General features: G+C 41.6%; 2 protein-coding genes across 3 annotated transcripts; one reads left to right on the top strand and one right to left on the bottom strand.

The window, feature by feature from the left end:
* Positions 1–442: 442 nt before the first annotated feature.
* On the bottom strand, positions 443–9,202 carry taf6l (TAF6-like RNA polymerase II, p300/CBP-associated factor (PCAF)-associated factor). Of its 2 annotated transcripts, XM_018693874.2 has the most exons (12): positions 8,856–9,200; positions 8,111–8,271; positions 7,908–7,994; positions 7,639–7,789; positions 7,450–7,500; positions 7,117–7,211; positions 6,949–7,023; positions 4,450–4,670; positions 3,245–3,377; positions 2,617–2,745; positions 1,724–2,220; positions 443–1,638 (listed from the first exon to the last, which is right to left on the bottom strand). In XM_018693874.2, the coding sequence occupies exons 2-12, from the start codon at positions 8,255–8,257 to the stop codon at positions 1,293–1,295; spliced, it is 1,932 nt and encodes a 643-aa protein (XP_018549390.1). In that variant the 5' UTR covers positions 8,258–8,271; positions 8,856–9,200; the 3' UTR covers positions 443–1,292. The 2 variants fall into 2 exon arrangements, with proteins under 2 accessions (XP_018549390.1, XP_018549391.1); XM_018693875.2 differs by lacking the exon at positions 6,949–7,023 and having other exon boundaries at positions 8,856–9,202.
* An 859-nt stretch (positions 9,203–10,061) lies between these two features.
* Positions 10,062–24,564, top strand: snapc2 (small nuclear RNA activating complex, polypeptide 2). Its single transcript, XM_018693870.2, has 6 exons — positions 10,062–10,546; positions 15,148–15,321; positions 15,621–15,759; positions 17,330–18,016; positions 18,540–18,628; positions 22,274–24,564. The coding sequence occupies exons 1-6, from the start codon at positions 10,331–10,333 to the stop codon at positions 22,592–22,594; spliced, it is 1,626 nt and encodes a 541-aa protein (XP_018549386.1). The 5' UTR covers positions 10,062–10,330; the 3' UTR covers positions 22,595–24,564.
* Positions 24,565–26,792: the final 2,228 nt, after the last annotated feature.

The following is a 26,792-nucleotide window of genomic DNA, read 5'->3' as shown; positions in this document are numbered from 1 at the left end:
TGAGTCTGGGGCTAAAATAATTAGTTAACTAGCCAATTAGTTGCTCAACAGAAAACTAATCACCAATAATCTTGAAATCACACAAAAATATTGGACTCTGGTTCCAGCTTCTCAAATATGACAATGTGTGACTTTTCTTTGTTCCTTTACTGTGAAGTCAACACTGTTGTTTGGACTGTTGACAGAGTTTGAATATGTCCAGTTTTGGAATCTAATGGGTATATGAATCAGTAACAGCAGCTCAAGTTGCTTCATTTGGATGTTAGAGTGGTTCATCATTTAACTGCTGAAAAAACCCAGTCAGACACATCTACACTCATCTAAAAAGCAACAGTAGAGTCAGAGAAACACCAGTGTACGGGCAGCAAAAGTGTGCAACAGCTACAAAACAGGGTCAACACTGACGGGTATTTGGGAATGATTAAGTGAAAACTACAGCAGCTGACCAAGCTCAATGTATTATAACTGAAGAATAGACAATGGTACAGACAAAACAGTTTCAGTTACAAACTACAGTTTGAGTGAAAAAAGCAAACATTTACCAAAGTGAAAACTCATGTGCCATCTAAAGAAATGCACTACAGACAGAGAAAATACAAACACATACAATAACACCACAGCTTTACAGAACAATGGGGAACTTACAGGAACACTAATGAAGATTTCAGCCATTCATCACTGATGATTGAACATGACTATCTTGTCTTTTATATTTATTTGTAGTTTTTTGCTAAATGTCAAAGATGAAAATCCTAGGCTGTAGTGTGTTGAGCTGTACAGGTAACCAAAACATGGGTTGATAAAGCCTGGTTAGCCACATTTTACTTGTTACCCTGCACACACAGGTAGCCTCAACAACTTCATATTAATATGTGTAGAATTGTTTCATTGTAGCATCTTTGAAATAATTCTGATGACTTAAGATTTTTAGCAGAAAAATGAAACAATCCCTGTGACAACAGGTGCAGTCTGAGCTGCTTTCAGAGCTTTCTATCGGAGTCTGGAGTTACCAAAGTACATTATTAATGACTATACATTGTGGCCTTAGAGCAGTTGAACTGAGCATAAAGACCTTTGCTGCCTCAGTGGAGTGTTGTCTGATTGTTGTTCTCCAACATGACGTTAAAACAGAATCCTTACTTCCAACTATGAAAATATCATCGCAGAAGACTAATTACTGGGAGTTCAAGATGAAAAATATGAATATGAGCCCTTAAAGGTCTGTAGCAGTCAAACTCCACTTTGTAGTAAAGCAGTCTGAAGTCAGTTTCTGGTCCCTGGGACCCTCTTCTCTATAAAGGCAGGTGAAGAGAGTAATGGGAACATGCCCAGCGGTGCACAGGTTTACCCACCCTGCCAATGACAGGCAATTTGTGGGCGTAGGCACGTGATGGGATGGCAGAGAGAGGTGGAGTTGGGACAAAAGTGGTCTGGAATGGGCGGCGGCCTTGGCAACGACGGCCCATTTGTCGCCCACCAATGAGAAAGGAGAACGCCGGGGGTCCGGTCTGAGGAGAGGTGAAGCGAGCTTTGGGGAAAACGTCACGTGACAGACCTGCCGAGCGCTGACCTGAGCGTGACAAGGAAGATCTGGACCGCTGCACTGAGGCGGAGGAGGAGGAGGAGCGAGTCAGGGACCTGACAGGGAAAAGAGAGTCAGAAACATTCAGTACTCCAACCGAATATGTTAGGTTACAAAAAGAGTTGGATTTGTTTGCCTCACCTTCCTGACCCTGTAGCAGCCAGGCTGGGTGGGGGTGGGTCAGTGCGAGGGCTCCCGTCATGCCTGGGGCTGATGTTGAGGTTGGCAGTCAGCTGTGGCATCTTACGGGTGGTGTCAGGGTTGGATGTGGGTCCAGGAGGTTCCTTCCTGGCATCACTGAGCTGGGATGGGGTGCAAGAGGGGTAGCTGCCAAACCCTGGTCCAGTACTAAACCTGACAGCCAGGCTGTCTCCAAAGAAGGAGTAGAGCTCACTGTACATGGCGGGTAGAGGGACTGGGCTCCACTCCTCCCAGGGACAACCCGCCCCTCCCGCCTGGAGGTGGCTGGCAATCCCTAGAGTGGCTTCTGACAGAGGCTCTGGAGGGGGGCTGAGGCCAGGGGAGCTCACTCTGTATCCCATAGCACCCAGCACAGAGCCTGTCTGACTGCTGGAGCCTCCCTCTGCTGGCTGAGACAGGGACAGAGCCTTCATCTTCAGCAGGCGCTCTACTGCCACCTGCAGCACACACATCACAACTTCCTGACATGGTACAACATCTACAGCAGGAGAGAGATGATGTAGTACCTCTGTGTCTGTCAGCTGTTTGTTTCTGTACCATGAGGACAAACTGCCAGCTTTGCACACAATATACTGTATTCCATAATGTAACAGACACACTGCCATGAAATTCTTCCCACAGTCCAAAGACACGTAGGTTAGCTGGTGACTCTAAATTCTCTGTGGTTGTGAGTTTAAGTGTGAATGGTTGTTTGTCTCTATATGTCAGCCCTCTCACCTATGCGGCTTTTCCTCTGGTGAATTTTAATGAAATGACCAACACATCAGTCACTGCACAACACCAAAACCAATGTATCATTGTATAACAGAAATATGTGTTACTGCAGTACTGACCAGAATGGCTCCATAGACCTTATGTCCATCTGCTTTAACCTGAGCATTGGAAACAGAGTAGTCATCTAACACAGCCTGGAGGTTGGCCCAGTAGGCAGGAAGGTGTGGAAAGAGAACTCTCTCAACAGCCTGTCAGGAAAAACACACACAGATTACTCTCATACAGATGACCGGTGAGAACTGAGAGCAGAGCATTAAGACAAGCAGACAGTGAGAAAATAAATGAGCACATAACAGAAGAACTGAGGGCAATACATAAAAGATTGGAGCCTGTCTCTAGTCTAGATCTCTAGTAGTTCTCCAGGTATTTCCATTAGAGAATAAAACCTGCCATCTTGAATGTCAACAATTTATGTCAGTGAAGTATTGGAACAGGCACATGAACAATATGAGTGATCAGACAGTCAGACCGTAAAGAAAATTAATGGGACATTGCAAAGGAAAGTCTATCATTTTTATGTTCCACAAATGTATATTTGGTCACAGAATTTTCTTCAATAGCTGTACTGCTGAGTAGATGAAAGCGGTAACTCATCAGCCACAAACTTTACACTTTTTGGTTTTATCTGATGAAGACTCCTTTAATGCAGAAACACAAGATGAGAGGAGAAGGAGGAAGTGAACATACTTTCCATCCCAGAGCGTGAAGCCCCACCACAGCTCCATAGTGGGAGCAAAGAGGCCTTACTGGATCAGACAGAACCTTCTGGAGCGACAGCAGGATCTGATGGTAGAGACCACTCACCAGGTCACCATGAGTCCTGCACAGAAAACATCATTCACCAGGTGAACGTGACTCAGATGAATGTTACTGTTTGATAACACATTAGCTGTGATAAGGTTGTTGTGTTTTCAGCTCGGTCTGCTGCCTCCCACAGGCCAAATAAACTACTTTCATCTCTGACTATTTGAGTCAAAATTATTGTCTGGGAAGTCTGGAATCAAACAGACGCAACAAGCTAAGGCTGATACTGCAGAGACTTTGATAACTGATGGTAATCTTCATGATTGATTAATCTGCTGAATAATTTATTGGGCTCGGCCAGACATTTAAATGAAAAATAATCTTTTCTTAATAAAAATAGACCTGTTCACTTTAAAGTGCCACATTCTGATATATTGAGCTTCATATTATTTTAGTGTTGGATTAGTGAAGAAATGCTATTTAGAATGTTAAACTGAAGTACTATTATTTCAGCGTTAAATGTGTTGCCATCTTAGAAGCTGTGAAGCCTGTCTGTCTAGAGCTGGGTATGGAGACAGTCTTTCCACAGAAAAGGGGCTGAAAGTTTGATTGATTGTTGATCACTGAATCAATATAGATCAGTGTATCTTTAAACCCCTAGTAAGAGGCTGTGTTACCCACCACTGCTGACCTCAGCAGTTGCTAATGTCAAGTCCTCAGAGGTGAATTTTTGTGAATTAAAAGGTGACATTTAACAATACTGCATGTATTGTTGTATATTATTATCAATAATATTGACCTGCTAATGTTAACAGTAATGTTTTAGTGTTCTTTCATATAACACATCATGTATGGTTTTAATGTGGTAATAGTATCTCATGTAATGATAACATGGACCTGTAACCAATGCTCCCCTAAACGCTGCACGCCTGTGCAATCGCACACTGCTCCCGCTTTCTCTGCGCACAGCAAAACTATGTAGTGCATAAAATTAGTGTGCACGTCTGATGTTGCTCACAGTGGTCCAAGGAATTCTTGGGGAGTTTGTGTGTATGCTCAGACACATGAAAAATTAGGGGGAACATTGCCTGTAACATTTGAGGCCCATAAACAAACTGTGTTGAAGCAGCCTGCTGTGATGTGCTCACCAGAAGATATGGCTGAGGAGCAGGGCAGCATAGTCCCTGAGGGTCCAGTGGTCGTTAAGGGGGTTGATGGAAGCAGCTAGTGGCTCTAAGATGCAGTACATGACGCTGGAGACCAGGCTCCGGACATATGAGCCCAGGTACAGGTAGGGGTTCTGGACCAGGCTTTTCACCATGTGGAGGAGTCTGTTGAGTTGCTCCAGGTCATGGCTAACTGATTTCACCTTTACAGACAGAAACACCCACAGGATCAACACATGGACAAATAGAAACAAACACTAGCAATATTTTACACATAAAGTTAGGAATATGAATTCATATTCATTTGCCATGAGGACACATTATATTTTTCTTGACTTGCACATCATCAAATTTAAAGATGTTTCAGGGCCTTTAAAAACTGATGATATATGACTGTTAAAATGAAAGCTCCACCTCAGGGATTTCAATTTCTAATTTACTGATGAACTGATCTCAGTATCATCAGTGGCTGCAATGGCTCTGCACCAGTGCTCTGCCTCTGCTAAATGAACAGCCACTGACTAGGGGGTGAAAATTTCCAGAAACTTTCCACAGGATGTTAAGCTGGGGAATTTGGAAATATTCCAAGTTGGAAACTGATCAAATATTTTACAATTGATGCTGGATAAATCAATATAAACAGGTTAGATGAATAGACGAACACTTCTCAGCTAAGGAACTATACTAGAACCTACAGTCTTTGGCAGAAGAAACAGCATCACAGTTAACTAACACCATTTTTTCAGCCATTTCAGGTGAGGAGAGAACTGGACAGGCTTAAGCAAGGAAAAGCGGCTGGTCCTGATGGCATTAGCCCAAGACTCCTGCTCCAGTCAGCTGTATGACATCCTCACACACCTCTTCAACCTCAGTCTGAAATTACAAAAGATCCCTGAGCTATGGAGGACATCATGCATAGTCCCTGTGCCCAAGAAGAGACTCCCTGCTGACTATAGGCCTGTAGCGCTCACTTCTCACATCACGAAGGCACTCGAGAGGCTGGTTCTCTCCTACTTAAGACCCAGGATGATGACGTACATGGATCCTTTAGTTTGCGTATCAACTGAACATCAGAGTGGATGATGCCCTCATCTACATGTTGCAGAGGACCCATGGACATCTGGACTCCTCCGATGCGACTGTGAGGATTATGTTTTTTGACTTCTCAAGCGCCTTCAACACGATCCAGCTAGGACTGCTTGGTGAGAAGACGAGGAAAATGCAGGTGGAATCAGCACTGGTTGCCTAGACCATGGACTATTTGACCTGCAGACCACAGTATGTCTGCCTGAAGAACCACATCTCGAGCAAGCTCCTGATCAGCATAGGGGCCCCTCAAGGAACTGTCCTGTTCCCTGTCCTCTTCACGGTTTACACATCAGATTTCCGGTACAACTCGGACACCTGCTTTCTTCAGAAATTTTCTGATGACTCAGCGGTTGTCGTTGTATCAGAGGAGGACATGAGGGGCATGATCATGGACTTTGTGGACTGGTGCAACCTCAATCACCTCCAGCTGAACAAACCGATTAAGAGAGTGAGGTCCACCATCGGGGCTGAGTTCAGCAGGTGGCTGAGGTAAGGATGCTCAGTAAGCTGAAGTGCATCCTTGACAATAATTCTCACCTGCTACATGACCTTAGGGTGTTTCGGTAGAGCACCTTCAGCCACAGACTGATTACCTCCGCAGTGCAGGACTCAACGCAACAGAGAGTCCATTGTGCCAGCAGCCATCAGGCTCTTTAATGTCCAAAAATGTCCAATAATCACCAGATATACAGCCTGCTCTCTGGAATATTAATGGTGCACTATTTTGTTTATTTTCAAACATGTAATATCTAGAAATCTTGAGCAGAACCAGACTTAAACACATTTTTTGCTCATTAAACTTCAATACCACAAATCAAATATATTGAGCCCAGTAATCTGATCCAAACTGACTTGACTGGATGTAGTCTGTGGGCTCAGATGTAGTGGTGTGACTTCAATAGTCCTGCTGTGGCGAACAGGATTCTAGAAATGAGTTCCCTGTTATAGGCTAACCTGCAGGTTCGCACATTTTTATTATTCCCATTAATTCCCATGGAAAGTTTCCAACAAAATGTTGTAACCCTACCACTGCCCAGGGAGAGATCTGAGTTCTACTGTGGCTGAATATAGGCATGTTACAGCACTGTGAGAGCAACAGTGAACCAGCTCTGGTTGATATATGCTGTCTGATTGTTGATCATGTTAGTACTGGCTGGTTTGGGCTGAGAGTCATCTTCAGTTAACAGTACCTGAGTCAGCTGTAGTCCAGAGTCAGCAACCAGAACCATGCCAGAGTATCAATCAACTGGGTTCCTAACCACACAAATCAAATCATAGTATTTTGTCCTGTAGTTAGAAGATGGCTACAGATCAAGTGCTTGGCCTCAGCACATACCCTTAGATGACCTATTAGTGTTGGTAAAAAGTTGGATTAGTGGATTGAAAACCTACCCCACTGATGACATAAACAAAATAAGGTAGCAAGGCAGCAATCTTGGAATTAGACTGCAGGTCCAGCAGAGCTACCTGACACACACACACACACACACAAGAAAAATGTTAGAAATTATACATAGTTTCGCCACACAAAATGTCAGCCTTTATTTAGCAGCAGTTTACCTTCATGAGGTGGGGGTCCTCTCCCAGTATGGCCCGTGTGATCTGCTGGTAGTACTTCAACATGTCATCTGATAGAGACTGCACTGCTGTGGGAACTGTGGCAATTCAACAGTAAGGTCAGAATACTGCTGCCTCCACAAATTACCCCGATACACTCATCAGAGGCAGGAATTGGTTTAATAAACTTCTGACATTAAAGGAATAGCTTGACATTTTGCTCAATATATGTATTGACCTCTTTCTCTCTTCTTTCTTATGGGTGTATCTAGAGTGACATGCTGCTTTTACTACACAGACTGTGTAGACAAGACATTAGTCATTGTGTGGTCTCACCAGTCCCTTGAGGCTCCAGGTTGCCTTTCCCATCCAGGTATGACACGTTCACTGACATGAAAAGAGAAGAAACAGGAGGAATAATTTGTAAGGGTCATATACCTTTTGATCCAAAGATCTGGAACGTGGACTGGCAGCAGCCTCAGGGATACATCTGTCTATAGTTTGGAACAGCACAGTGGGTCATACCTCGTACCATGGTCTCAGCACAGCCTTTGGGAATATTGGTGGCCAGAGCCAACTCCACCAGGTTGATGTCTCGATCCTCAATGAAGAAAAACTCTCCTTCTTTCACTGAACGAAAAGGCAGAGCATCCTGGGCCCCATAACCACAAATGGCCTGATGAACACAGAAAAAAAAAACAGCTTGAAGGCTGTGACAGCTGTAGCATGTCCATGTCTAGCAGACTGATTACGCCACTGACAACTGTGAACATTACAACTTTTAACACTCCCACCTCCACATTGCTCCAGTGCAGAGCTCTGCTGAAGTCCTCCACTGTCAGCTTCCTCCTCTTGGCATGTCTCATGAACTGTGAGCTGCTCTGTGTGGCCCCAGAACAACACAAAGGTAACCTGCCATCAGCATGCATTTTCCTGTGTTTTACATGATGAAGACTTTACAGTGCACACATGATCCATGCAGCGGGGCAGCACTGACCTGTGTCGCCTCCCTGAGCCGGTAACACACGTCCTCAGCCAGCAGACCGGCCACATCGTCGCCGAGCTCCACGCCTGCACTCTCGGCCATGAGTTTGACAGATTCTCGGGAAATCTCGGCGAAGCGGCGCTCCTCCCGCTCCGCCATGCTCACAGCGACAACTGGTCAAGAGAAACACCTTAAATGAATACTTGACATCTCTGGACATTTATAAAGCCTTTACATCTTCTTAAACCCCACCAGACGACTAAGGAGAATGTAACAGGTGTTCCAGAACAGGCTCCATGTTTTAAAGTCAAGATTTCATTGAAACTGTGCAGTACCTGGTGGATCAGCTATGATCTGGATTTACCTAGACACATGATGGATCCATTAACGATAAGTAAAGAATTCGAGCACCACTATTTTAACAGATGCTCTCTGGAAACAGGTACCGTCGCGGACTCGCCGAGTAGCATGCTAGCATAATGAAATCTAGGCTCTGTCTATCGCCTGGAATAGACAGAGTACGAGTACTAAACGTATTGTGGCGCAAAGACAACGAGTGTTTGTTGTATAAATGTCTGCTGTTGTATTATTTAGGTAAAAGTAAAATGGAGTGGGAGGGAACTCAATAATAGGTCTGAGAGCCGGTATCCGTTGTAGCTAGCTACAATCACCAAACGTGAAGCTGGTGAGATAATACGGAGCTGTCTAAGAACTTCAGAGAACATACGATTTCTTTATCACATTAATTACACGTTACCTTCTTCGTTAGAATGGCTGAACGCTGAATATCATTCAAGTCAAATGGAAAGTTTACATCAGCGGAGCTGCTCTCTTCACACGGTTCAATATAGAGTCAAGTTAGCAAAGAAAGCGAGACATCCGTCTAACTCTTCAAATTAAGACACCACTGGAAAGCTCATTGTGGGCATTTTTGCACAGTTTGACACAGAAAAGTGAAAATAAAATGTAGCAAGGCAGAATCAGTAGAAAATCAAAACATATTAAATTATTTTCAAAATCATTCGTGAAATTAGTTTGATTAAAACCGCGTCATGTTAGCCACAGTTAGCCACAGTTTAACTGTGTTAACTGTGGCTAACTTGACACTGCTACAGCGCTAAGAGCTGCGTGTTAGCATTTCCTGCATAAAACTACCAGTGACGCACCAGGAGGTTCGGCCTTTACTGCGTGCCATCCCCCTGCTCTCTCTCCCTGTTTCCTGTCTCATTTCCACTATCGTATCCAAATAAAGGTGAAAAAAAAAAAAAAAAAAAAATCAAAAGTAACTTCCAGTTGTGCCGACCATCTACGGGTTCTCTCAACGGATGCAATGATTCTCTCGTTCTCACTTGTCTGAGAACGAAAAATTCAAATTGTCTTACTGAAAATATTTACTCCGGAAAACAAAACAAAAATGATATGCTACATAAATTTGATGCAAATTCACTTATCAAACTTAGAATAATCTATCTAATATTCACTATACCCACAAAACGAAAGAAACACACTTCAAAATAGTGAACAGTGTTTATCTTTTGTTGTGTGTGTTTTTTTATATTGATGATGCATACACGCTCTGTGAAAATCAGACCATATATTTTTCTCTTGTGGCATTCCACATACATTCCGGCTTGACACACACAGATGGCTAAATCATCCATTGGTATGATCCTGCCAAACAAGAATAATGACCTCTGTTGTAATGGAATACTATTGCAAAATTATTTATCCATAAGAATAGGCTTATAAAATTATCCTCCAAATTTGTTGTTTTTCTATTTGAAATCAATAATTTTTCCTTAAATTGATTAATTTTATTTTGTTTCATTGAACCTGTTAACATTCTAATGGTTGAAAGATTTGCACTATATTGTTTATTATTTGCAATTTAAAAAAAATCCCTGGCTCTGGGAATGGGTAACACTATTGCGCAAATTCAGGGGATGCATGCACCCGGAAGTAACCCGGAAGTCAGAAACTTTGATGCGTGTATACAACACAACCGTGAGCTGGACACAGTCGGCCGCTCTGACAGTATGGTCTGTGTCTTGAAGGTGCGTATTTTAACTCTAGTGAAAAGTTTATACAATAAATGTATGTAAAAGAATGAAACAGTAAATGTTGCAGTTTATGTTCGGTGAGCTGCACCAACTGAACTAGCCGGAGTTAATCTCGTGAATCTGTTCGGGTGTTGTTGGCTCACCGCGGTTTATATTAGCGCCGTGAGACAAGATGAAGCCACCTCCTCGAACTCGATCTAAACCAGATCTCAGCCTAAGACCTGAACTGGGACCGCAGCGTTTGGGTAAAAAGGCCTCCAAGTGGCAGCGAGCGGAGCAGAAGAAGCTCCTGAACAGCCTAAGAAAACTGAACAGGACCGTCGGAGGCCACGGAGACATCGACTATGCTTTCCTGAGAAAACAGGTGCCCACTCGGTCCATCTCAGAGGTACGGTTCTGTTCTTATGGAGAAATATTACTGACAAACCTGAGTCCCATCTGCCTCTCGGTTTGTCATCTATTTTTATGTCATTTTTGAAGTCATTTCTTACAGATACTTTTTCACATTCATCTGGCTGATATTACATTCAACAACATTTAAATGACTTACTCACTGCAAACTGGACACACTCTGCCATAGACCGTTTCGAAGATATGAAAGATACTGAAACTTAATGAAGTAACGTGATACAGTCTTTGCAGACTTTGAATTGGAATAGTACGTGGGCTGTGACTCATCAAAATCATGTTGAATATATGATCTTATATTGGCAACATCACAACTAAGCCATCCATTACAGATTCAACAAGTGCCCAGCTACATACCAAAGTTTAGAAAAAAGGGGTAGGGTTAGGGTTAGAAAGACATTTAAATGTCACATCTGGTGACTCGCTATCATAACCCATACATCCTTGGTTTATAGTATTATGTGTATTATCTTAGAGATATCCAGCACAATCTGTTTTCTGATAATTATAAAATATAAATATAATATACAAATGTATAATAATTAACTCTATGGTAAATATGAATATATTAAATTAGTGTAGAATATAGTTACAATAATATATTTAATGAATAAACTGAGCCACAGTAATAGACAGTTGTCTGTACAGTGCAATACTATAATAACTTTCAGTCTTATGTTAATTCTTTTACACTGACAGAAACTGCAGACAACAGCATTTATTTTTAGTTTTGAAAGGATTTGTTGGAGCTTAGGCTCTCTGCATATAGATGTATCTACATGACATTCAAAAAGTCTCACTGTTGGTCTGTGATGTGGATGTAATGGAAATGAGATACTGTTTTCCTGTCCAACTTTTTAATTCTTCAACTGTCCAAGTTTCAGACCTGTCCATCTACTTTCCATTTACTTATACCTTGCCTCTCCCTTAGTCTCACTGTGTAGAATGACTATCAAACTATCCTACAATGCATCCTGCAACCTAGGTGTTGGCTTATCAAAATCCAAGATGGCAGTATTTGTGAAATGGTATGTTGTTAAAACTACCCCTAAGACACAGCAGGGACTACATCCCGATTTCAAAATAAAAGATGCAGTCATAATTAATTTAATTTGTAGTTGTGATTTTGGAATATGACATGTTTATTGCATAATGTCCATGAGTTTTCATTTTTTCACATAGAAAATGTTCAGGTAAAAAGTAGTTCAAGCCCCATTGTACTTAATAAATGATCACAATGCAGACTATGTGCACACAGAGTATGAACTGGAATTGTGGCATTTTAGAACAATCCATTGAAAGTCCCTTCAACACACAACAAACAGGCTGTTTACCTCTTATTTAATGTGAAGCAAAATAACTTTCTCAATAAGTAGCTCATGTAACTTGTATTTTGGAATTAGCACTGTAGTCTGAATTACAGTCCAGACCATAACTGTTTTTATCATCAACAGTGTCCAGCTGCTTCTCAGAAAACCTAATCCCTCTGTCCGTGGCAATTACATGCCAATCTCCAAGCGTCCCTTTGTGTCAAAAATTCTGGAGAAAATAGTCTCAGATCAACTCCTCAACGCCTCCATATTGTATGCATGGTATGAACTACATTTCACTGTAAAACACTTTCCCTGTTCAAGGTGGGCAAACAAACATTAACCTTGACACACTTTGCTTACACTTCTGATCATTTATAGAATGACAGGTTTCATCAACTATTTTTTAAGGGGCAAAAGTTTTCTAAGTAGACACTATGGGGGCTGACTAATATATATTATATTAAGTCCTATTGTTGTTTAGTTTGCGAGTTGCACATCCGTCAACTCACGTGCAGCCTGTTGCAGTTGCTTCGGCTTCACTTTCTTAACTTTCTATTTAAACAGTTTTACTTTCTATTTCTCATCATGGGGAACGTGAGGTCCCTGGCTAATAAAATGGATGAGCTGACAGCGCTTGCCTGGAGAGTCAGAGGGAATATCAGGAATGTAGCCTAATGTCCTTCGCTGAGACATGGCTGCACCAGGATATTCCTGATGACAGTGTTTACATTGAGGGCTTTCACACTGTATGGGCTGACAGAGACGGCACCAAGAGCAGTAAGCTTAACGGAGGGGGGCTTGCCGTTCTAGTGGACAACCGATGGTGCAGTCCCTCTCACATCACCATCAAGGAGCGTATTTGTGGCCCAGACATTGTGTGCTGTTGGACTGCGACCATATTATCTGCCCAGGGAGTTCTCACGTTATCATTGTGGCAGTTTATGCCCCCCCTCGGCCAACCCGACGTCGGCAAGTGACACCATTCACTCCGCAATAGCCCGGTTACAGACTCAATACCCGAGTGCATTCGTTGCTATCTTGGGTGACTTCAAACACATCACCATAGACACTACACTCCCCACATTTACCCAGAATGTGAGCTGTCCCACCAGAGAGGAGAGAACCTGCTGTATGCAAACGTTAAGGATGCTTACAGCTCACCTCCCCTCCCCCCATTTGGCTGGTCAGATCACAACCTGATTCACCTCAACCCCTGCTATGTGCCCATGGTGAAGAAGCAGCCTATAACCACTAGGACAGTGAGGAGAAGGTCAGGAGAGCCCAATGACACACTGGAGGGCTGCTCTGAGGTGACAGACTGGATCACACTCTGTGAGCTGCATGGAGTGGACATTGATGGGCTCACAGAGTGTATCACAGACTACATCAACTTCTGTGTTGACACCATTGTCCCACCAGAGACTGTCCTTTGCTATCCAAACAACAATCTGTGGGTAACAAAGAACATCAAAGCCATACTCAACAGAAAGAAAAGGGCTTTCAGAGCTGGCAACAGGGAGGAAGTGCGAACAATCCAGACGGAACTGAAAAGGGTCATCAAGGAGGCCAAGGAAAACTACAGGAGGAAGCTGGAGTGGAATCTCCAGCAAAACAACATGAGAGGGGTCTGAGTGGCTGAGACCAACCAGCAATAGAGGAGTTGGAAGCAGTGTGGATTGGGCAAACAAACTCAATCTTTTTTTTTTTTTTTGTACAGATTTGATACTGTGACCCCGGCTCACCCCCCCACAGACTCTTGTGCCTACTCCACTCTCTCTCCCTCCCTCCTCTTCTTACAGCCCCTCATCATCCTGTGATGACCCCCCTCACACCTCCTCCCTGAGCTCCCATGCTGACTGCACCCTCCAGCTCAACACTTCCACACTGGACATCACTGCTGATCATGTCAGAAGACAGCTGAGGAGACTCCACGCAGGCAAATCTGCAGGTCTGGATGAGGTGATCCCCAGGGTCCTCAAACCCTGTGCCCCCCAGCTATGTGGAGTGTGTCACCATGTCTTCAGCCTGAGCCTTAATCTTCAGAGGGTCCCCATCCTGTGGAAGACGTCATGCCTCGTTCCTGTGCTAAAGATGCCACGTCCCAGTGATTCCAAGGACAACAGACCTGTGGCACTGACGACACACATCATGAAGACCCTGGAAAGACTCATCCTGGATCAGCTTCGGCCCATGGTCAAATAACGATTGGACCCCCTCCAGTTTGTCTACCTTTCTAGCCAAAGGACTCAATTTTGCCATATCTCCACAACAACTGCCCATAGTGGATCTCATTACAGCTACAGAATCAGCCATGAGCCAACAAACTGACACAGTACGAGGCAGAACAGATTAGGCTGAAGGTATCTGCAGCCCCATCCAGTGCTAAAATACCTCTGCGTACTGCATGGGCCTCAGTGCTCAGAGCTACTGATCCCCGGTTCAACTCCAGATCTGGTCGGACCTTTGCTGTATGTCACTCCCCTACCCTGTTTCCCGTCTCTCCCACTATCCTATCAGTAAAGGATACCCCCCCCCCCCCCAAAAAAAAAAAAAACAAAATAATCATACAAAAAAAAGGAGGAGAAAAAAAGGGGCTTTGCTACTGGGTTAATCCCACACTAAAACCTAGTCATATTCTCTGTACATGTAGTCTGGGTGGCACTGTTTTAGGAAATGTAAGGGACTTGAACTACTTACAGAAGATTTTTTTTTTTTTTTTTTTTTTCAGAAATTATTATGACATTTACTCTAAATTGCAGCAGTAAGGTATTCGGACTGTGCTTCTATTAAATTACTCTGAAATAAGTATTTGATGACTTGTTAAATCACTAATAAGAAGTTTTCTCTTTGTCAGTTTCATAAGAATTTATTGACATTATGCAAAAATGTGTGTTCTATTCCAAAAACAAATATTATTAGGAATTAAACATAATTTCATCTGTCATTTGGAAATCCAGATCTAGTCCTCACTGTGTTTGGTGGTAGTTTTAACACTGACTGAATATATAAAACTGTACAGCAGTTGTAACATCTCTTTGCAGAATGTGAAAAATAATCGTGTAATAAGTTTGCAAAGGTGTCATCCTCACATCCTGTCTGACAGACTTATGATCCAAATCCTAGATGTATTCAGTTTACAGTTCTGTAATGTAAAAACAAGCATTAAATCCAAAAATGTGACACTGCAGCTCCTCTGTTTTGAGGAGCTCTTTGTGTACATTGGTGTATGTGCAGTGTGTAAAGCTGTGTGGACTGTCCCCTCCTTTAGATCCACTCTGTGGTAGAAACTCTGAAGAACAAAGTGATCTCTTGTGCGAGCTTGAAGCTGAAAAAAAAGAGGTGGGAGGAGGAGAAGGTGAGAAAGCCCATCGAGGTGTGGACACACATGGCCTCTGCTGTGGCTGGAATCCATGAAGAACCCATTTGTAGTGCTTTCTCTCAGGTACAGATACAGATATCAACAAGACTGGTTGGTTAGATTCTTATTTGTTTCTGATTTTTCGTCTTCTACATTATGGATGTGCAGTGATAAAAGTTGGTTAAAATCTGACATTTTTTGTTAAAGTCATACTTTCTGCCGCCTGTAAATTTGACTTGATGTTGTATCTTAAAGATATTTTGTTCCTTCCAGTCAGAAAACATCTGCTGTAGGACTCAAGCTCTTGGTGAAACAAACTTGTATTTAACCGCTCTGGCACCACGTCTCTTCTCTCACTGTCCTCCTCTCTGTGTGTTTTTCAGATGCTGATTGTGTCATCCACAGAGCCTTGTACCCTGAGGAACTGTGACCCCCCCCAGATCCACAGACCACCCACAGGCAAAGACAGGCCAGTTGGTCGCACCATCCCTTTAAGGCCAATGCCTCGTTTACCAATCCAAGGTATGGACCCTCAGTTTCTGCTGAGGTTTGTTGGACAGTAAATATCAGTTATCCAGAGTCTTAGTCATCTCCAGCATATATAATGGAGCCTCCTGCCTGATCGCAGCTACACCTACACAGTTTATAAAGACTGTGTTTTAACACATTCTACTCTTTGTTTCAGTATACAGTAATAATGATCACTGTAATGATTTGTTTATTCAAACCAACACCAACAGATAGAGTGGGTCACTGTAATCTTCAAACACTTCAAACAGACAGTTTGACTGATGAAGTGTTTTTTTTTTTGTTTGTTTTTTAAGATAAAGCTTGATTTGACTCATTGACTGCTGCAGCCTTAACCTCACTTCAGAACCTGGAATATATTTTTGCACAGAACAAGGAGTATTGATGGATTTTGTCTTCCATCACTTACAGTGGAAGCATGTTAGAAAGGGTTGTTTAATGAACAGTATGAAGAGGAGGAATGAAAACTGTTTCAGTGTTCATATGGAAGGAGAATATTGTTTAAAGACAGACTTTAAAAAAATGTGGCCTGCGTCACTCTAACGGGTTATAGGTTATCCATCCTTAGTCCATATGACTCTGCTGCTTCCTCTGTTTCTGTTTCCATTGAGAACATGTTTACAAGCTTACTCAGCCCCTCAACCTTTTCCCCACTAGTCCCATCCCAACACTGACTTAAAGTTTTCCATTTTAACATCTTGGGTCTGAGTCTTGTTCCCTCCTCCAAAGGGCCAATGAAGACAAAGGACGAATATTTGTCTGTTGTGTGTCTGGTGTTTGCATCTATGCTTACATGGATTTTTAGAGACAGTTAAACCAACAAATCTACCAACTAGCCAATCTGGTTGTAGAATAAAAACAAAACAAACCAAAAAAAAAAAAACAGTACTTGGCCTCTGGGTGAAAAGCTTAAACATTACTAAATGATAAAAACATTTTTTGTCCTGTGATTGAAAGACTGGAAGTTAACTGCTTTAGTGGTTCATGTCCAGAGAACAGCACTCACTAGAAACACTGGAACTGTAGTTGGAATAATATTCCGAACTCAAGGTTCTCTTACCAGCTTTTTATTGTGTATGGGGGGCAAATCTGTCTCACAGTCCCCACAACCACCTGTTATTTCATGACCATGTGGGCCCATGATCACAGACATGTAAAAGGCCCTTACACAGGAGGAAGCCGTCAGTCTGTGTGTCTTGTCTGCTTGTCTTTGTGGTACATCTCTTTGTAGGAGTTTGTGTGATGTTTTGCATCTACAAGAAGTTTTATATATAGTAGTCACTTCAAATAAGCTCTGACCCTGTGGCTACACTGGGTGCAGTGCCTGCCCATGGTGCATCGTGTGCCACCTATTACACACCTGATTAACAAGTAGTGTTACTTACTCACAGGTGTCAGTTGATTTTTTATCTTTTTTATATTATTGCAAGCAACATAAGTTTTCCAGCTGTTTTCTATAAATATGTTTTATAATAAAGTCAAAAAAAAGTTTGTCTCTGGCTGTGGGGCTGCACCTTTCTTCTTGCATTACATCTCTGACAGTGTAAGATTTTTGCTTCTTCAGGTGAGAACCCTGGCACCAGCACAGCCCGTCCTCTCCTGGTTCTCAAGACTCCAGCACCAACCAGAGGCAAAACTAAAAGTCTCCCAGCACTATCCAAAGTGGTTAGAGTCCCAAACAGCAGAATCCATCCACCCCAGCCACAGTCTTCAGCCGCAGCTAAAAAGGGTGGGACTTCATCTGCAGCTGCCACCTGCTCCTGTCACACTGCCACCACCTCCCACCGGCCAGGTACAGCAGAGATTCTCATAGTGCCCCCTCCAACCCCACCGCCTGCCTCACAGGCCACACCCAGTTGTAGCTGTACAGCAAAGACTCTGAGTGTTGGTAGCTCTGTAATCCAGACTACCCAGCAGGTACCAGAACAACGCTCCACCTCCACCACGTCATCTGGTCTTCACACACCTCTCCCTTCCTCCGCTAGCAGTCTCTCCCCACTCCCCAGCACTGCTCCATCCTCTGTCGCCTCTTCCAGTTTACCCACATCCAACTGCTCCTCCACCCAGCCTGTACCCCCACTCTCCACCTCTGCTGCAGCAGCTCATGTCAGGTTTGGTCGCACCAGCAAATATGCCACAGAAGACAGTCCCAGGACCCTTGGTGTCAAGAGCGTAGTGGACTTTGAGAGGATCTACCGCTACCTGAGTGTCATCCACAAGCCGAGTGAGGAGTGTTGTCTCACCCCCATGGGTGAGTTGGAGATTCACTGCTTCACATTATGTTAACAGCATGGCAAATATTATTCACTCAGGAATCTTAGTGTTAGATAAGTAACTTGTTCCTCTGTTTAACTAATCATATAAATAGATTATTATGAAACGAAAAAATATGACACGGGGAACAAAGGGTGAATTATTAGACTGGCAAATTATTTTTTCTAATACAACACCAATGTTTACAGAGCATTCACCACCATAAACTATTTTCTTAATATGCAGATTAATTAACATCAGATCATGCTTCCTTATTGGGAATTATATATAGATGAAAAATGTAAACACAGCTGGACTAATGACTGGTCTGAAATTTGGAGGAGTAATTTATCATTTGGACCAATTATTGTCCAGTAATACATTGGTCATGAAAACATTGTGCATCCCTAATAATTTGCTCTTGTCTATGTTTGGACAGTTATTTCTGTAGTCTTAGAAGCAGCTGTAACTTTCCCAGACATTCAGACATCTGTTTTCTAATATTGTCCTTGCTCCTTCAGAGAGTGCTATCTTGTTGAACCTGCTGATGTCCCTCCCAGAGGAGCTGTCCCTGCTGGACTGCAACAAACTGCACAAACATCTGATACAGGTACAGCATACTGCACACTAGTCAGTTGGCCACTGGCCGCAATAAACACAGTACAGAGAAAACAGTTGGGTCATTAGCTCTATTGCATCTATGAGCCAGGTAATGTGAAGATATTGAGCTGAGCTGCTGAACTGAACTTACTGAACAAAAAAATTGATAAACAGATCATAAAGTTAGCTGGTTAGTTGGTTTACCTTAAGACTTAGGAGATCAGGGATTGTTTTACTTTTTCATAAGAGTAACTTGTGTGTTTTCATTAAATAGAAGCAATTCCACCACTCATACAGTATATGTTGTAAATGAAAACAGCATAAATAACATGCAAAACCAGCACCTTAATTAAAACCAAAGGTACCAAACCCTGCCAACTCTGTATATGCAGGTTGTCATATTCTGATTTCTGGTTCTAGACTGTACTCCATTTCTCAATAGCAGTTTAACAGTAGAGCTGGAAGCACATGAAGAACAGTTGTTGGAAAGTATTGAGAAGCAAAGCATAAATTCAGGGTTCACTCAGGTAATGAGTCATTATTTATTATTATTTAATGTTTCAAATGTTTTCAAAGTTCCTAAGAAGCTTTTTCTTTGTTTTTTTACTTCTCACACATTAGATTTATTTACATTGATTTCTGTCCCCCCTTTGCCTGTCTACTGTTCATCGTGTATAACACACTTGATAAATTGATTAATAAAACAATGAATCATGCTGCCCTAATTATAAGTAACTGTTGTTGTGTGACATGTGTAAGTGTGTCAGTACACCTCTGTATGTCAAACATCTTTAAAACTTGCAGCTGTCAGGGGAGCAGCCTATGAATACTGTACAAATCCCAGACCTGGAATCAAACTAACAGTCTTTTGTATTTAAAGGCAATAGGTCACATTTGACAAGTGACCATTAAGATATAAATGGGGAAATCCCTTAGCATCTCTTAAAACATTTTGGTCTCCTAGGTGATATGTCAATATATATTATGCTACAAAATAACATAGACGTTTTAATTCAGCATTAAAATTTGGAGCTCTGTGCCTGCAGCTTTAACCTGCAGTCTTCCCTTTGGCCTGATCTAATGCCAAGTACAGACAGTGAGCTACAAGAGAGTGCCCAAGAGAGTGACCTGTGCAGACAGGAGCACTCCACCAGAGGGCAGCATCTGACCACAAATGAAGAGTCCTAGATTTAAGGTCAAATCTTTTGTTGATTTACATCAGACACACAGACTCAGTCACATGGATGCATATAGCAAATATTTTGAAATGTAAATGATGTAAATGCTTTGATGAGATATTGTTACAGTTTTGTAAAATTGTGTTACAGTGCCTCCTATCTTTGCAGTTACACCAGATTTCACACAGTAAATCTGCAGATGATGCTGCATGAGCCAATAAAAAAGAGCAGAGCAGAATCATGTGGCTGCTAAAGACAGTACAGTAACAGTGCCCGTCTGAGTCTAAAATTTAACAACTATGAAAAAATGGATTTCACATATTTGGCAGGTAATCACATGGATGTGCAGTGTATGGTTAGAGCGTTACGAACCAAATCACCTTTGTCTTTGTATCAGTGTGTTCTTTGAGAGTTTAAACACTATCCCTTTATCAGCCAAAAAATAAAAATAAACAAACAAAAAACAACCAAACCAAAAGAAATTAATAAATAAATCCAGCAGCAGGAGCATAGATCATAGAAATTATTAAAGGGACAGAAAAGGACAGGACGACTGTCAGACCTGACAACAACAATGTTGTGGCAGTAGGTCACCAGTGGTAGAAAAGGTGATTTGGACACGGTTATTGACATATTAAGGAAACTTCTGATTAATACAGCAGAGGAGGGAGACAGTCTCAGTGCTGTAAATCTGGATATCAGTCTGATCATCTATAGTCTGAGAATTTTCCTGGCTGGACCTGCAGTATGTTCTCCAAACTGCCCATCATATAGACCTGCATGCTCATCGCGGGAACACGCTCAGCTAAAGTGGAAACTACCAGTTTTATGGCTAGTTAAAACTATGGGTGTAAATCATAAGTTTTATCACAACATTATATTATATTGATTCAGTGGATAATGATTCAATGTTGCCAATATCACAAAGTCTGCTATAATACGATTTTGATTTGATTCAGGAGCCAGCGATCAATATGAGGTTTTGGTATTTTTGTCATTGTGGGTAGCCCACAGCAGCCTGTATATTGCGCTTAATGAAAGTTGTGACGAAACCAGCCAATGTCTTCGTGTTTGTTTGGCGACGGATGTAACAACATGTACGATTTTTGATCAGTGTTTTCATTTTGGATCAATGCTATTGGATTGTTGATCACTGAATCAGTGTAGATCGATGTATCGTTACACTCCTTGTTAGCACCTGTGCAGGATAGACACTCCACAGTGCAGTAGGATTTCATAACTGTATATCACTTCAACACAGTGCATTACTCAGGCATTTCCAGTGTAACTGAAAAACTAGGGAAGTCTGTCATAAAATAAGTAGATCAAATAGAAGTTTTTGCAACTTCAATGATATCTGCTGTATTACTGTGGAAACGCTGCTCCGCTCGTTCACCGCAGCTGCTCCAGTCTGCAAATGCTTTGCTCTGTGTTGATAGGCCATTACATGTGATGTGTAACCAATCGGATAGTGCTGTGGGTGAGACATTGCTCAAGAGCCAAAGCAGCACATATTTAAATGTATTTATTTTGTGGGCTATCTGAAAAAAAAAAATACTGATGTCAATTATCAGAAAAATGCTAAATATGGGATCCGATAATCGGCCAGGCCGATGACTGGTTGATCCCTAGTAAACACCTGTCTATATTTCCAGATAAAATAGCAGCATCTGCTCCAGTAGGATGAAGGCTGTCTGCTTTCTGCAAGTCAGGGCGACCCCAGAAAGAAGGCTAGTTATTCACAAAGCTAAGTCCCTGCTCACTACAGTAACTGCTGCCAGTGATTCAGAGAAGTTAGCCTGCTGCGCCTCATCATTACCGTACACGGGTCAGGGACCAGAGACAATTAGTGGATGCTGACACATATTTTTGGCAAACTAAAATGCCCTGGCTAGGCTAGCTTTTGTGATCTCAGACTGCTTCATTCTAATGTTATTGGTGCAGACATGGATGACAATGTTACTAAAGCTAGTGGTGGAGTGTACCTGAGTTCCCTGGTTTGTCAACTTTAAGTGACTCTTAATCAATCATTGTTGTCTGGGGAGTTTGGAGGCCGGGTCAACACCTTGGGCTCTTTGTTGTGTTCCTCCAGGCATTTCTGAGCAGTTTTTGTGGTATGGTGGGAGCATTGTCCTGCTGGGCTAGGCCCCTGACATTGGGGGTGGCAGGGGTTGTGCTTGGGCTCCAACAATGTTTAGGTGGGTAGTACATGACAAAGTAATATCCAGATGAATGACCCTAACCCTAACCCAGTGTTATTCACTTCACCTGTCAGTGGTTTAATGTTGTGGCTGACGGGTGTATAGTCCATGCTCAGACCAGTGAGCATGAACCACAGCTGGTATCATTGGCATTTCCCAGAGGCAGTACCAGTGTAGACCTGGTATGCTAACGAGCTTGGTACAATGCTTTGTTTATTAATTGTTTTGCGCCACAGGTTCAACATTAACTTGAAAATGCTTCTCTCTATGTTTCAGGTGTACCAATGTCTGTCGTCCCCTGCTAACTCCAAGATGGCAAGAGAAATGTTTAAAGATCCAAATGATGGAGTCTGTGCTCAGACAGAGGCACCAAGCAGTTGCGACAACAACAAAACAGACAGTCAGCAGAACACTACTTCTACTGTTAACAGCAGTGATGTCATGGACGCTGATGGGAAACTGCAGTCAGATGAAGCTCAGAGCCAATCATCAGGGAGCAATAACACATGTACACGACCAGGGAACACAGACGCGATGGGACTCTGCCCTCCCCTCAACCCTTTTATCGTACCGCCCAAACTGTTGATTCGCAGATAGGTTTTTCCCTTGTTTTCATTCAGGTATTTTAAATAAAAAAAATAATTCACATTTCTGAGATTTCATGTAAAGCTGGTAGTATTTAGACAACATTTAATATTTGAGAGTTTTAGCTTCTTTTCTTCAATAAAATAACATAGATGATTATAAAAAAAACCCAACAGTTGACTTCATGATGGATTTTTTTTTAAAGATCAAAATCAGTGTAGCAGAACCACATATATATATTTTTATTCCACACTCTCTCTTTTCTTGTCAAAACTGGGCTCCTATATTACCCAGAATGCACCTGACCACCAAGAGCTGGGTCTGAGATTTGGGTGTGTTATGCTAGTAGCGACTCATGTACAGTACCAGTCAAAAGTTTGGACACACCTTCTCACTTTCACTCTTTTTATTACTTTCTGCAGTGTAATTAATACTGAAGGCATCAAAACTATGAAGGAACACATATAGAATTATGTAATAGACAAAAAAGTGTTAAACAAACCAGAAAATGTTTTATATTTTAGATTCTTCAAAGTAACTTTTTGCATTATCTGACAAAAATGTGTGTGTGATTGCTGTAAGCTGCTGCTAGACGCTGCCACGGCAATAGACATGTAAAAAAGGAAGCCATTTAATCATTGGCTTCTCTGCACGAAAATGCATTTCCTGGAGATAACACATAGACAAGAGGCACCAGGGATCGAACCACAGACCTTCTGATTGATAATTGACCCACACTACCTCCAGAGTCACAACTGGTTCACAGTGTATACAATGTGGGAAAGGAGTATTCCTCTGCCATGTGCAAAAGGAATGTGTGCTGTGTGTCATTATCAACATAACTTTATCTGTTAACAGGAAGATTTAGGCTAGAAGAAACACAAGCCGACGAGGATGAATCAGACATACCTGAGTGTAAAGTGGACAGAAGGAATACATTACAGATGAGGCAGACCTTTCAGCAGAGAGAGAGAGAGGGGCCATCGTCTTCTCTGCAGCTTCAGCTCAAATGTGCCCACATACTGAAATACTTATTTTTGTAGCTAACAGGCTCAGATTGTTATTATAAGTGTCTGACAACATTATGGATATGCTTCTTACAGAGATATATCCCTTGTTGAACCAACATTGGTTGTATTTCGTGACCAGACTCCAAAGCAAAAAGCTGATATTTTAATGAGCAGAAGATGAGAGCTGGCTGCCTTGATCTGGTAGTGTGTTTGTGTTATTGTGTGATACCTTGACTTGTGTAAAGGATCTGATTGCTTCCTCCACCACAGATTGAAGCAGTGGTCTTCCCGCAGCTGCCCTATTCTACAACTTAAAATTGTTATGTTTTTTTAGTAGTGTTCAGTAGTGGCTTTTTTGCAGCGATTTGACTGTGATGGTGTTGAGATGTGTCTGCTACTCTGTGAAGCATTTATGTGGACTCTAATCTGAGGTGCTGTTAATTTGTGGTTTCTGAGGCTGCTAACTCTAATGACTTTATCCTCTGCAGCAGAGGTAACTCTTGGTCTTCCTTCCCTGGAGCGGTCCTCATGAGAGTGAGTTTCATCGCAGCATTTGAGGGTGTATTCAACATTCTTGAAGTTTTCCACACAGACTGACCTTCATGTCTGTAATGATGGACTGTTATTTCACTTAGTTGAGTGGTTCCTGCCATAATATAAATTAGAACAATAGCTGAATAGGGCTAATCACTGTATAGAACTGTGTACCAACTGTGCACAACACAACTGATGATCTCAAACACATTAAGAAGGCAAGAAATTCCACAAATTAATTCTTGAAGCCTGTTAAGATCACTCCTAGACTGACTGTTAAATATCCTAGCCATTCTGTCTTCCCTATCTCCAAACATGATTTGAGGTGCAGGAAGTTTTAGGCTAGAAGAAACACAAGCCGACAAGAAATGGATTGAATGGATTGTTATCTGCCTTCCCCCCAACCTTTGTTTTTTAATAAATTTTCAGAATACTTGACTCTTGTGGTTCTCATATGGTAAAGTTGTGATAGCTGACGATTCTGATTTTCATGTCAATAACACTTCAAATCAGGCTCCAGCTGAGTTTTTAAACGTTACTGAGTCCTACAGTTTTATCCAATATGAGCAGGATTCAACCCACAACTGGACACACACTAGATCTAGTAGTTACACTTGGTTTGAATCAAATAATCTCTCTAGAGATCTTGCTGTCTCTGACCACATGTGTATCCTGCCTCATTAAGTTTTTCAAGCTACTATAAAGTCCCTAAAGGTCTAGTTCTGTGCTCTATTAAACCACAGCAAAGTACTATCAAACACACAGTTAGTAGTTAGGTAGCAGTGTAAAATAGGACAGTGAGGTAAAAAAGAAAGAAGAGCAAAGAAGAAAAATATTAGCTAAAACACACAGTTAATTGTAACTCTACATAAGTGCAGGTTTGTTGCTGAATCAACCAGGGTTTGATAGCTGTGTCTTAAAGGTGGTGAAGTCTGTAATGAGGATCAAGCAAAGACAAGGAAAAGCTGTCTGAGCAGTGGAGTTTGAGGTGATAGTTCATTTCAACATTTAAAGACAAACTTGATATAATGAAAATCAATTAAGTTTGTTAAACTTAAATTATTGCATTCATTATCGACTTTCATTTGGTTCTCAGTATTTTAGGATTAAAGAAATTATTAACAGTGGTTAGGGACAGAGATGGAGTTCAGAATGTCTCCTTTTAACTACTGAGATGAAACTTACAGCATCTTAATACATACCAATTGAACACACTCTCTCTCTGTTTAAACCTCTACGACCACATGATAGTAACAAAGCCAGTGCTCTGAGCAGATAATGGTGTACTTGAGGAATAGCATTATTGCCATGACACAGAGTTTATATTGACAATAAAAATGATAATAGGCTGAGATGACGTGCAGAGGTGGGAGGAAATGTACAGATACAAGTTTTTATCTTACTGCTTTACAACATCTGTCTTCTGAAACATTTGAATCCTGATTGTGCAATCTCAAAGCAGAGATATGTGTCATTTACCTAGCTGAGAAACAGAAACACGCAGAATACATCACACTGTCCTGTCATCCTGCTGATCTCTGGTCAGATAACCCTAGCCCTAATTTTACAAATTTTCCTCCAGGGTTCAGTTATATACACTGGTCAGCCACAACATTAAAACCACTGACATTCACAATACAGAAATATTCATTATCAAATGGTGCTGGCTTGGGGCATGAAGGCACCAACAGGAAGAAGCAATAAAGTGTTTAGCACTTTATTTTGATTCCTAGTCATTTTCAGATAACGGAAAACGGAAATAGAAATTTCCTTGAAAGAAAAGCTCAGTTTAAATCCAGGCATAAATTCATTTATCATCAGTTTAGTTTTGGTAATATGTATACTGTATGTTGACTAGTATCTAGGAAATGTTTTGCATGTTTGCATATGTTTTATATGTTCACCTAACTTTGTATGCACTGACACTATTGAAATGACCATGAAATAAAGTGTTATATGAGTTAACATGTATTAACATGCAGGCAGCATTATAATATTGGAGCTGTTTCAGGTGGAAGTTATTCATTCTAACTACTTTATGTACTGTTGGTTATTTTATATCATTTTAAAAAGTCACCAGGGAATTAATTAGCTAGAATTGAGGATCCAAAACTGAAGTCATGTCCTGTGAAACACTGTATTCTGTTCTGAGTTTATGTGGCTAAATAACATCAGAGGCAGCTCTCAATCTGCAGACACATGTATTATGAGTTTTAAAACTTACCATTGGAAACTCATTCTTGTTGAAACAAATCAGCTGATTTTTTAGGTGCTGTTTTGTGATTGTGATTTAATTCTTCAGAACAGCTACTAAAGGCCTCTCAGCATTAAAAATAGCTGTGTTACTGTGAGGACAAAGAAAAAAATTGCAGCTGTTGCACTGAACTCTGTTTATGACTGAGTTTATGAGGGGAAATTGTAATCTAGCTCACAGGGAGGTTTTGTTACGTATTAGTGTCTGATAAGATGAATATGAATTTTTATAACAGTGGGTAAAACTTTTATAGGATGTTACCTCGCTACACCTCATCATATATCACCTGTGGTGTAAAACCTTGACCCCTCCAGCATTGAACAAACATGTTGTGTCCTTTGGATTCCATATGAGCATTGGCACTGCACACCTTTATACTCCACTACTGTAGCTCTTCACATGCCATCAAAAC

The sequence above is a fragment of the Lates calcarifer genome, linkage group LG14, assembly GCF_001640805.2.
Source record: "Lates calcarifer isolate ASB-BC8 linkage group LG14, TLL_Latcal_v3, whole genome shotgun sequence".
NCBI classification, from domain to species: domain Eukaryota; kingdom Metazoa; phylum Chordata; class Actinopteri; family Centropomidae; genus Lates; species Lates calcarifer.
This window is presented reverse-complemented; position numbering and strand designations above follow the sequence as displayed.